Here is an 11,145-nt window from a genome sequence, read left to right as displayed (position 1 = left end):
GTGGGAGGGAGGGAGGGAGGAGGTAACACGCCCCGTGCCCCGTGTGTACCCGTACGCCAGGTGCCAGCGCCAGCGCGCCTGCACGACCCCACGTCCCAGAACCCACCAAAAACCACCCCGGGATCCCAGCCCCGCCCCCCCCCGTCTACCACTTCCTTAACTTATCATGAATGTAACCCCCACATGCACCCCCACCACAACCGTGCCCCCACCGCACCACTCCCACTGCGTAGCCCAGCCGCCCCCACCCGCCCCGCCTCCTTGCACCACCCAGCCGCCCCCACCCCACGTCTCAGAACCCACCCAAAACCACCCCTGGATCCCCAGCCCGGCACCCCCACCGCACCCCCACAGCACTAACCCCCCGTTCAGCCCCGCCTCCTTGCACCACCCAGCCGCCTGCACCCGCCCGCCGGCCGCACCTGGCATGTGCCACATCTTCCAGGTCTTGTCGTCCGAGGCGGTGACCAGGATGGGCTTGGTGGGGTGCAGCGCCAGGTTGGCCACCGACAGCAGGTGGCCCTGAGGAGGGGGGTGAGGAATCGGGGGGTTTTACATTCATATGTAGTTCAGGAAGTGGTAAACGGTAGACGGTGGGGGGCCCAGTGGGGTTGAGGCTCGGGGGGTCGGATGAGAGGGAGCGGCGACAGTGGAAGCAAGTGAGGCGTGTTACGGGCGGTGGGCGTTGACGGGCGGTGGGCGGGGAAGGCTGCCGCCGCGCCCCCAGAGCCATACCCAACAATGCTTCCTCTCTTACTAGTCATGCCTGGACCACCCGCGAGCCGACCCCACCACGGCTCTCGCCCACCCCCTTACCTTCCACTTCCTTTACCTCTCCCTCCCCACCCCCAAGCTACAGCAACCTAACCTCCTCACCTTGAACGTCTTGTTGAGCGATAGCATCTTCACAGGAGCCGCCGGGAACTCAAGGTCCGCGTACGGGTTGCGCCGCGGCGGCGCGTTCAACGACGCCCAACCGCTCCGCGGACCCGCCGACACCGCACCCGACCGGCCCGTGGCGGCCGCCGCCGCCGCCCCGGCGGCAGGCGGCACGTCGCCTGTGAGTGCGCCGTTGGTGGCGCCCAGGGCGCGGCCGGAGGCGCCGCCACCGGCTGCGGCTGTGGACTGGCCGCCCAAGGACCGCTCCGCGCCGGGTAGGGGCGAGGACGCCACCTGCTCCAGTGCGTCCACCTGTGTGTGTGCGTGATTGTGTGGTTGTGTGGTTGTGTGTGTGTGTGTGTGTGTGTGTGTTGAAAAAACAATAAAACGATGCCCGCCCAGACGGCGCGCCGGAGATACTTACGGATACCATATTATTGTGTGTGTGTGTGTGTGTGTGTGTGTGTGTGTGTGTGTGTGTGTGGGATTGTGTGTGTGCGTGATTGTGTGATTGTGATTGTGTGAGTGTGATTGTGTGTGTTGAACTCGAGTTTGGAAGAGCCATACACGTATGATGTGTGGCTTTCGTTCTCGTTAACCCCTCCGTCACAACGCCATACCCCATTTTCAACATCACCTCCCGCCCCATCAGCCCATCATCACTCAGTGCTGACATCCCAGTCGCCAGTCCCCGTCACCAAAATCTACCCCTACACCACACACGCACACGCTCACTCCCCCGTGCCGCCAGCTTCTCCTGCTCCGCACCACCAAGCCCCCAATACCCCACACCCACACCCACACGCTTTTCCCTACCCCACGAGCCCACACGCTCCCACTCACCCGCGCCGCCAGCTTGTCCCGCTCCAGGCTCATCATCATCTTCTCCTTCATCAGGGTCTCGTACTTCTTCTTCAGCTCCAGGATGGTCGGCTCATACCTACATGCATACGTGCGTGTGTGTGTATACCGGTATGTGTGTTAGCAAAGCACAATGGGAAAGGGTCGTCGACACATGCGCATCCAGAAGCAAAGTGTGTGTACCGGTATGTGATGGCATGCGTTGTGCGCTACGGTATTCTATTTGTAGCCAGCAGAGCACCCACTTGGCGTAGTGCTCCTTGAGCCGCCGCAGGTCAGTCAACAGCTTGTTCTTCTCCTGCACACGGCGTAGAAAATGGTGATGGAGCATATATTGACGGTGCTTATTCACAGAGGCTTGATACACTACGGTAGCATGGCAAGAGACGAGGGCACGCAACGCGCTTGCCGCCCCCTGCAACTGCTCCTGCCCTCACGGCACGCCATGCATGTTCCGCCGCGGCCGGCACAGGCCCCGTCCCCCTTCCCGAGTCATGCCCCGCGCCCCAGACTCACGTCGGTCCCGTCCCACCGCCCCGCTCACAGCCCGTTCCTGCGCGGCACGCACTTGTGCCACGCACCGAAGCGGGGCGCCTCCCAGCCCTTTGCCCCACCCGTACACCCGGGGTGTCGTCCTCTCCGCACCCGCCCGCCCCATTCCGTCCCCGCCCCCGCCCCCGTCCCGCCCTCATGCTTCCTCCCTGCTCCGGCTGCTGCCGCGACTCGCCCGCCCACCCGGCCCCGGCCCCGCCCGCCTGCAACCACGCACCCCTCCACACCCTCCCGCTCCCTCAGTGGCTTCGCCACTACCAAGTGCAACTGCTCTCTCTCCCCCTCCCTCCCTCCCTCCCTCCCTCCCTCCCCTACCTCCCTCCCCCCCAGCCGCACCTGCGCCACCCGCTTGTGGTGCATGCGGTGGAAGTCGCGCTCCTTGCGGAACTTGTCCCAGGTGGCGGAGGCGCGGCCCGCAATGGACTTGGCCTCCGCCAGCTCGCGCCGCAGGCCCGCCACATCGTCCTCCAGCTCCTGTGCATGAGAGTGAGAGAACGTGTGTGTGCGTGAGAGGGCGCGCGAAAGGGAGATTGTTTGGGAATGCGGAGGTATGGGGAATTCCGCGTCCGGGAATTTGTAAGTCGTGTGTAGCGTGTGAGGATCTGGCGCGCCCCGCCGTCCACTTCCCAAAGTCCCAAGCTCGGCCTTGCACCCCCGACACGGCCTCGCGTGGGCTGCAATGTCCCCGACACGGCCCTAGGCCCCGATGCCGCCACGGAGCCTACCAGCGCATAGCCACCTCCCACTAGGACCCTCATCACTCGCAAATCCCACGCCAGCCCCCACTCCTCCACCTCCACGCCAGCTTGCCGCCTTGCTTCAACGCCGCCCCTAACCTCAGCTCTCATGGGATTCATGCACACACCCCTCCCCTCCCCCGCCCCCCCCCCCACACACACTCCCTGCACCACGCGGCACACGCGGCACGACGCGCTCCGCATTTCCTCACCGCGTTGCGAAGGTACACGTCCGGCACGGTGGTGCTGTTGTCCAGCCGCCCCGTGGCTTTGAGCTCGTACCACTCAGCCTCGAAACACTCGCACGTCCGCGACAGCCCCATTTTGATGAAGAAGTTGCGCAGGAAGTCATCAATGACCTCCGGCTTCTTCACCACTTGCCCCGGTTTTACCTCCGTAGTCCGTGCTGGCCCGGTCGCCGCTTCTTGCTACGGGGGTGAATGGTTTTGAGATTCAGGTATGGCTCCACAGCAGCATAAGCCGAGAGCTTGCATGCGCGCAGGCGTGGAGCAGAAGACTTGCAGGTTGCGCGCGTGGGCAAGGGGGGCACCACGGAGCCGCGACCCACCTTGCTTGTAAACTGCTGGAGTTTCCGAAGAGCCGCGTCCAAGTCCTCGCTCGCATCATCCTCCCCGTCGCTGCGTGCGAGCAAATACGCTGTCAGAAACCCGCGACATCGAACATGCGCCTGTTTCTGGAAGCCGAAATGGAGGCCGCTAAATCCTCACCTCATCACATCCACCTCCTCATATTTAAAATCGTCATCTGAATCCTCCAGGCGCAGGGTATCCAGCCCGGCAGCGGCCATCCTCGCCCGCTGTGCCGCTGCGCTCTATTTCAGTGCTATAATGGAAGCTATTACCTATTACCTATCGTTGGATGCTCATGAATAGCATGTTTGGCCAGACCACAAGCGCTTCTATGGAAACAGGCAAGGACGTCACAAAATGCCTTTGAGGTCTGTTTTTGTTAAAGCTATAGCAATCAAATGCTGAGATGATTTTCGGAACATGGTAGCCCGGCCAAATTTGCTCCTCTTGCATGAGGTGTCAGTCCATGGTGCCCGTTTGGGGATACGGACTGCCTCTGGACGCTCTACAGTTGCGGTGCAACGCCAAGATAGAAACTGTCGAATATCATGTCGTGTGTCGAAAGGTCGCAAGTCTACGGCTGCGACCAGCATACGCAAGGCGTCCTGCACATTACTATAATTAACTTTGGCACCCTAAGAAATAAGTAACACAACATATAGGCGGCACACACTAAGCCAGACTGTTGCGCCAACGGCCCCACACCCGTCTGACGTCCCCACGCGGCAGTTCAGTGTAGCGCTTCTTCTGCCTGCCACGGCGGCCACAACAACAGCCAGCCAGCACCGAAATGCACGACGAGACGTCAAATGGCGGGGAGCTGGTCGCAGAGGTTGCCTCGCGTTTGGAGCGGGTTGGCCTGGAGGAGGGCGCCAGCATCTGCTGCCCAGCTGCAGCCATTTGCCCGACCCTGTCAGCAAACGTGCTATCAGTCATCGGACAGCATCTCTCACTCGAGGAACGGCTCATAGCGGGGGGCACATGCAAGCTCTGGCGGACCGCTCTGCATGAAGGCAAGTGCCTTACTACTACCGCACAGCAGCACAGCCAGTTGTTCCGCCCGGTTCCACATTCAGCAGCCACCATGCGCCTGCGTGGTTGCCGTTGGTCCGTCGGGTGTGATACTCGCACGAGGAAACGACGATCATGGGAGCTCCCTTCTCAAATGACCCTTTAGCGCTCCATAACGCCAGCTCCCCTCAGTCTCCTGCCACCCCACACCCACCTCCAACCCCTACCAGCACCCCAGCTCCCCGCCGCCCCCCCCCAACACACACACACACACACACACACACGCACACACCCACATACACACACACACACACAACACACACACACACATACATACACACACACACACTTTCGTTTCGTTTTTTAACACATACACACACACACACACACACACACACACACACAGGTGTACTGCAGCGTCGCATACACGGTCTTTGCGCTTTGTTTTTCTTATGCTCTTTAACACCACACACAGGCACCAGCCCGCTGCTGCAGTGCCGCCTGGACGACGGCTCCTCCGCCGAGGCGCGCCGCCACTCAGCCCAGGCCTGGGCGGGGCTGCTGGTAGCTGCTGCGGGTGCTGTGGCAGCGGCAGGGGGGCGCAGTGCCGTACAAATACACACACGCGCGTGTGTGACGCTGTCCAGCAACCTGATGAGCGGGGCCTCGGCGGCGGTGCTGCTGTCCGGGCTGGCGGCACACACACAGCTGCAACACCTGTCCGTGATACAGGTGCAGCAGTGACACCATGTGTCTGGAAGGAAATGGAACCGCGGTGTGTGTGTGCGTGTGTGTGCGTGTGTGTGCGTGCGTGTGTGTGTGTGTGTGTGTGTTGATGCAGGTGGTCGTGTTGATGCACTGAGAGCGCTTTCGGCTCAGTGCAACTCTTCACACGTGCACTCTTCCGGGCTCATTAGGTTCCTCCCTCCCTCCCTACCTACCTACCTCCTCATCCCCTCTCCTGCCCCCATGTCTCCAACTCTTCACGCCGCCGCCGCCATGCAGGCGCCGCATAGGTCGGCTCACACGCTGCCGGCGCGGCCGCGTGCTGAGAACGGCCGCCTGCGGCGCCGGGCGCGGTGGGCCCGTCCGCCGCTGACGGTGTTTCCGAGCTGGTGCTCCCGCGAACTGTACCCGCTGTGTGCGCGCCTCACCAACCTGGTCAGCCTGAGCCTGAGGGACTGCGTTTTCATGCCCGGTGGGTGCGTGCGTGGGTGGGTGCGTTGGGAAATCAGATGGGCATGTATGGCAAGGCGTAAATTGGGTTTGTTGCGGGGCCGGGTGGCGGTGTCTCCGTCCCCGGCCGGAAACAAAGTCCCGAAGCACCGGAGTGCCGTCTTGAGCTTCCTGGCAAACTCCCTCGATCTGTTCCGCCGCCACACAGGTTTCGACACCTGGATGCACGAGCTGCGCAGGCTGCAGCGGCTGGAGCTGGTGCCTACCCAGGATCACGTGTGCACGCACATACGCGGCCCGGGCCCCCGGGGCAGGGTGCGTGCTGCGTGGGTGCTGCGAGAGGGCTGAGAGCGTGCTGGGTGGGTGCTGGGTGGCATGCTGGGCGTGAGGTGCTGGGACCCGGCGCCCACCGCCCCATGCCTTTTGTTGCCCCGTGCCCCATATGCGCATTCCTCCTGCCATGTACTCTTTCACTTTTACCTCTTTCTCCTCATCTCCTGTGTAAATACCTCGGGCCCGCCGTGTTTGCCTATCGCAGATGAGCTACTACTTCCCGCGCCAGATGCGCTTTTGCCTGGCGCCCAGCTCTTGGCCCTCGGGTCGCTCCGCCGCGCTCACCAGCCTCTGCCTGGGCGCCTGCCTGGCCTCACCCACAGACCTGGCATCACTCGCCACCCGCCTGCCCCGACTCAAGGTGCGCTCGGGCCTGCTCACGCTCTGCAAATTTCCTTGCCATGTATCCTTGCAACCCTCGTTCATCTGTTATATACATGATATGGGCCGAGGAAGGCTCGGCTTAACCGCTGCATCCAAGCCTGCGCTTCCAGCCCCTGCACCCCCAAACCCTCGCCCCCAACCCCCCTGCTTCTCCACGACGCCTGGGCCCCCTACCATCAGTATTATCGCTTGCAACTGTCGCCCCTGCCTGTGCTCCACTGGTTTGGCTTGGTTTGGTTTGGTTTGGGCTGGTGTTTACGCCCCCCGCCTGCACCCACCCGCCGACCCACCCCAGGCTCTCCGGCTTGAGTCCGTGCCGCTGGACGAGTACCTGCAGCCGCAGCGGTACGGCATGCCGGCGGGTGGCCTGCAGCGGGAGCTGGGGGCCGTGCTGCGGGAGATGTTCACGGTGGGTGAGAGTGGTGGGTGAGCTAGCGGTGCGTGGGTGGACACGGTGGGTGAGAGTGGTGGGTGAGCTAGCGGTGGGTGAGAGTGGTGGGGGTTGTAATTTCCAGCCCCAAATGAACCAAATCAAGCTAAAACGGGGGGAGAGTGGTGGGTGAGCGCTGTGGGTGAGCGCGGTGGGGGAGCGTGATAGGTGAGCCAGCTGCCCTGATATTGCAGATTGCAGAAATAGAATCAGTAACGGAAGAGACGCAGGTCACGGCACTAGTTGTACGGACGCACTGCTGTAGATGGCAGCGGGCGGCTGGATCAGGGTGTGGCTGCTGACGGGGTTGTGTGTCGGCAGTGCGCACTATGGCCGGGGCCCGGCACGTCCAATGTTGGAATGATGATGCGTGGGCTGAGCTCAGTGTATGCGCAAGCGGCTCGTGGGGCAGGCGTTCGCCGTGGCGTGGCGGCGCCCTGCCGTCGCACGTGCGCTTCCCACATCAGCTGTTGCCATGCCCCACAACCCAATCCCATCCAACCCCACGCACCCACCCACCCAGCCCTCCACCCATCGCATGGACCCCGTGCACCCGGCCTCCCAACCCCCAACATACACCCACCCCACACTCCCCAAACGTAGCATTTGGACGTGCTGGACGTCAGCCTGTGTGTTGCCAACTCGTGCTCGCCGCACCGGTCCCTGTACGACTGCGACGGCGCCGTACGCCAGAGGGAGCTGCGCGCCCTGGAGGCCTTCCTGATCGGCCTGGCGGGGGCGGGCCCCGGCATTGACGGCAGTAGCAGCAATAGCAGCAGCAGCAGCAGCAGCAGCAGCATTGCCGCGAACGGCAGTAGTAGCAACGGCACTAGCCGTGGCAGTAGCACAACCGGTGCCGCTGCCGGTGTCGGTGCCGGTGCCGGTGGCAGCCCTGGCAGTAGCTGCAAAGCTGCCGGGGCCGCCGCGACGCGGCGTGCCGCGATGCGGCTGGCCGGCTCCTACGACGTCCTGGTTCACACCGAGCGCCCGGAAATTGCCCGGCTGCTTGCCGCGATCGGCGACCCTGATGACACGTCGGTCCCACGGGTCGTGACGATTGGGGGCCGGAGGTATGGCGTGATGGCGGAGGTGGGGCGGGAGCGTGTGGCCGCGGGCCTGGCGGCGTGGCTGCCGCTATCGGAGGCGGAGGCGGCGTGGCAGCGGGCCCGGGTGGAGGAAGCGGCGGCGGGCGGCAACAGCAGGTGCGTCAGGCAGGAGGAGGAGCAGCTGGAGTCGTACGTGGGGCGGTGGGGGAGGCGGTAGCGCGAGTAGAGGTAGGTGGAGTAGGAGGTGGCGTGGCGCGTGAGGAGGGAACCGAGCCAAGTATCGTAGGGAAAGTCGGAGACCGTGGGAAATCCAGGAGCTGCTGGGGGAGGGGGGGAGGCTCGACAGGGTGCGAGGATGTGCCGCGCCAGAAAGGGTTTACCGCTCGAGGGTATCATGGGATCGCGCAATTCTTTGTAGGACTAAGGATGGCCAGTTGCAGCCGTCTGAGGCCAAGATGAGCCGGCCCCGACGTCGAAACCGTCGCCGGTCTGCCCGCCGGTTGCGTTGCAACAGGGGCCAAGCTTCCTACGGCCGTTGGGTTCGTAGACCTACATCCCAGTTGAATTTTACTTTTTCACGAGAAGAAATTAATGTAACGGGGACGCATTGACTCCGAAGTAGTCGCACGCGGCAATTAGGCCGATTTCAACTTATGCTTTTGGACACAGTCAAAAAGCCGGTTTGAGGACGCCAATGGGGAGCGAGTACGACTGCCCTGAGCGTGGGTGTTGCGTGAGAGCTAGTTGTCTGGGCTTCATATTAAGATCTTTACTTAGGCAACGTGTGCGTTGTACCAGGCCTAGCAGTCCTCAATGGGACAAACTTTGTTTGGCCCGAGAGCAGAGGCGCGTGTGCCTGAGGCTTCTGAAGTAGAGATTTACTTGGCCACACTTGGGCGTAGTGAGGCCTAGCGGTTCCCAGGGGGACAAGCCTCGTCTGGCCCCAGGGCAGAGGCGCTCGGCGGCGCTCTTCGTTCTAAATCCAGCAATGTGATCGGCCTGGACCGCGGTTTTGAAACGGAGCGAGTGGATGGCGAGCTAGCGATAACGGTAATATCACGCAGCTTCGAGCTGGACCTCACCAGTTCCATGGCGATTACAGGCATGACGACACCCGAACCCGCACCAAGCCAACGACGCGGACTGTCGGTTTGTCTAGTGACGTTTTAAGTGGTGCCTGTGTACAGATTGTTAGACGGGGATTGGCTGTGGACCATGTCCTGCACTTGCCCGCGCTGCCCACTAGCTTCCTTCCTCAGGGTCACAGAGGCGGTGACACACGTTACGGTCCCCTGCCAGCCCGGGGTATCGGGGCGTTTGGGCACTCACGTAACGAGCCTCCCTCCTCGGGGCCTGCCTGGCGGGGGGCAGAGGCGTGGGCTGCCACGTGACGGCATAGGTGGGCGCCTTGGGGGGAGGGTGATGAATGCAGTAGCTACCATGCGCACGCGCAGTCGCGGTGGCTTGGTCCTAGGAGGGATACCGGGGCCTCCCCTTCTCGGGGCGGAGAGACGTTGGGCCTCGTTACGGTCCCCCCTCCTCGGGGTTAAGGGGGCGCTGATGCACGTTACGGTCCGCTGATGCACGTTACGGTCCCCTGTCCCGGGGTTATGGGACGTGTTGCACCTACGTGAGTGGCTCCCTTCCTCGGGGTGGCAGAGGCGCTGATGCACGTTACGGTCACCGCTAACTGTGCCGCTCCAAGCACTCTCGACGCAGGGACAGGATATACGTCCGAGGACCAGCGGCGGAAGGGCGTCGCCGCCGACCATGACGTGCTTGGGGGGTTGGGCTTCGCCCGGGCAGGGCGGTGCCCGGGCTTGGTGATGGACGGCATCGACGCCATTGTGGGCGGGGGAAGGGGCAGTGCGCAGCAAATGGGGTCAGTGGGAGGCGCTGCCGGACTCGCTATGGGAGAGGCATTGTGTGCAGCAGGCGCCATGCATGGGTCTGATACGTGCCGTACGCATGCAGTAGTAGGGGCCACCGCGGGTGGCCGGACATGTTGTGGGGGGTGTGGCCTCTGCATGCGCCGGTTGCGGGCTGCAGAACGCGCCGCCCGACAGGCTCGGGCGGCGGCGGCACTTCCCCCAATCATTGTTGGCACCCTCCCGGTGCGGCAGAATGGTAGGTGTGGCTCATTTCTTTTGGCTGGAGTTCGTGCGGGGAAGGAGACCGGTGACCAGGGTGTAACACGGCGGCGCGGGGTTGAGCAGGTATAGATGTGTGGGGTGCACTTGCAACGGACAAGCACAGAGGACGATGCAGATGACCGCCGGGATCGGGCAGTGAAGTCCCGCGGGGTTGCAAGCAACATGGCAGGCGTGCGAGCGGTCCATTGCGGCATTAAATTATGCTTTTGGACACAGTCAAAAAGCCGGTTTGAGGACGCCAATGGGGAGCGAGTACGACTGCCCTGAGCGTGGGTGTTGCGTGAGAGCTAGTTGTCTGGGCTTCATATTAAGATCTTTACTTAGGCAACGTGTGCGTTGTACCAGGCCTAGCAGTCCTCAATGGGACAAACTTTGTTTGGCCCGAGAGCAGAGGCGCGTGTGCCTGAGGCTTCTGAAGTAGAGATTTACTTGGCCACACTTGGGCGTAGTGAGGCCTAGCGGTTCCCAGGGGGACAAGCCTCGTCTGGCCCCAGGGCAGAGGCGCTCGGCGGCGCTCTTCGTTTTCCCGCCCACCCTCCCTGCGAAGAGCGCGTATCGGAGTGAAGAGGATTCCCACCGGGGGGTGTGGCCTCTGCATGCGCCGGTTGCGGGCTGCAGAACGCGCCGCCCGACAGGCTCGGGCGGCGGCGGCACTTCCCCCAATCATTGTTGGCACCCTCCCGGTGCGGCAGAATGGTAGGTGTGGCTCATTTCTTTTGGCTGGAGTTCGTGCGGGGAAGGAGACCGGTGACCAGGGTGTAACACGGCGGCGCGGGGTTGAGCAGGTATAGATGTGTGGGGTGCACTTGCAACGGACAAGCACAGAGGACGATGCAGATGACCGCCGGGATCGGGCAGTGAAGTCCCGCGGGGTTGCAAGCAACATGGCAGGCGTGCGAGCGGTCCATTGCGGCATTAAACAGGCGGACTGGACCACGGTCTAGTCCCTGCACCGATGCAATTTCAATTATATACATAATAAAAAGATCAACA

The 11,145-nt window shown here is 62.8% G+C and overlaps 2 protein-coding genes across 2 annotated transcripts in view; one reads left to right on the top strand and one right to left on the bottom strand.

Moving 5' to 3' along the window:
* The window catches only part of CHLRE_04g227900v5 (uncharacterized protein), an 8,297-nt gene extending 4,292 nt beyond the window's left edge, over window positions 1-4,005 (bottom strand). Inside the window, exons 1-8 of the mRNA XM_043062044.1 lie at window positions 3,758-4,005; window positions 3,598-3,667; window positions 3,242-3,457; window positions 2,629-2,766; window positions 1,986-2,038; window positions 1,723-1,819; window positions 877-1,191; window positions 379-522 (exon numbers count right to left, since the gene is read on the bottom strand). Of these exons, the coding sequence (XP_042925396.1) occupies window positions 379-522; window positions 877-1,191; window positions 1,723-1,819; window positions 1,986-2,038; window positions 2,629-2,766; window positions 3,242-3,457; window positions 3,598-3,667; window positions 3,758-3,837 (1,113 nt within the window). The 5' untranslated portion in view covers window positions 3,838-4,005. The remainder of the gene's footprint in view (window positions 1-378; window positions 523-876; window positions 1,192-1,722; window positions 1,820-1,985; window positions 2,039-2,628; window positions 2,767-3,241; window positions 3,458-3,597; window positions 3,668-3,757) is intronic.
* A 100-nt stretch (window positions 4,006-4,105) lies between these two features.
* Window positions 4,106-11,121, top strand: CHLRE_04g227850v5 (uncharacterized protein). Its single transcript, XM_043062043.1, has 7 exons — window positions 4,106-4,632; window positions 5,106-5,362; window positions 5,636-5,828; window positions 6,015-6,121; window positions 6,345-6,500; window positions 6,819-6,932; window positions 7,557-11,121. Exons 1-7 carry the CDS (start codon window positions 4,410-4,412, stop codon window positions 8,214-8,216), a joined length of 1,710 nt encoding a protein of 569 aa, XP_042925395.1. The 5' UTR covers window positions 4,106-4,409; the 3' UTR covers window positions 8,217-11,121.
* Window positions 11,122-11,145: the final 24 nt, after the last annotated feature.

This window comes from Chlamydomonas reinhardtii, chromosome 4 (genome assembly GCF_000002595.2).
Source record: "Chlamydomonas reinhardtii strain CC-503 cw92 mt+ chromosome 4, whole genome shotgun sequence".
NCBI classification, from domain to species: Eukaryota; Viridiplantae; Chlorophyta; class Chlorophyceae; order Chlamydomonadales; family Chlamydomonadaceae; genus Chlamydomonas; species Chlamydomonas reinhardtii.
This window is presented reverse-complemented; position numbering and strand designations above follow the sequence as displayed.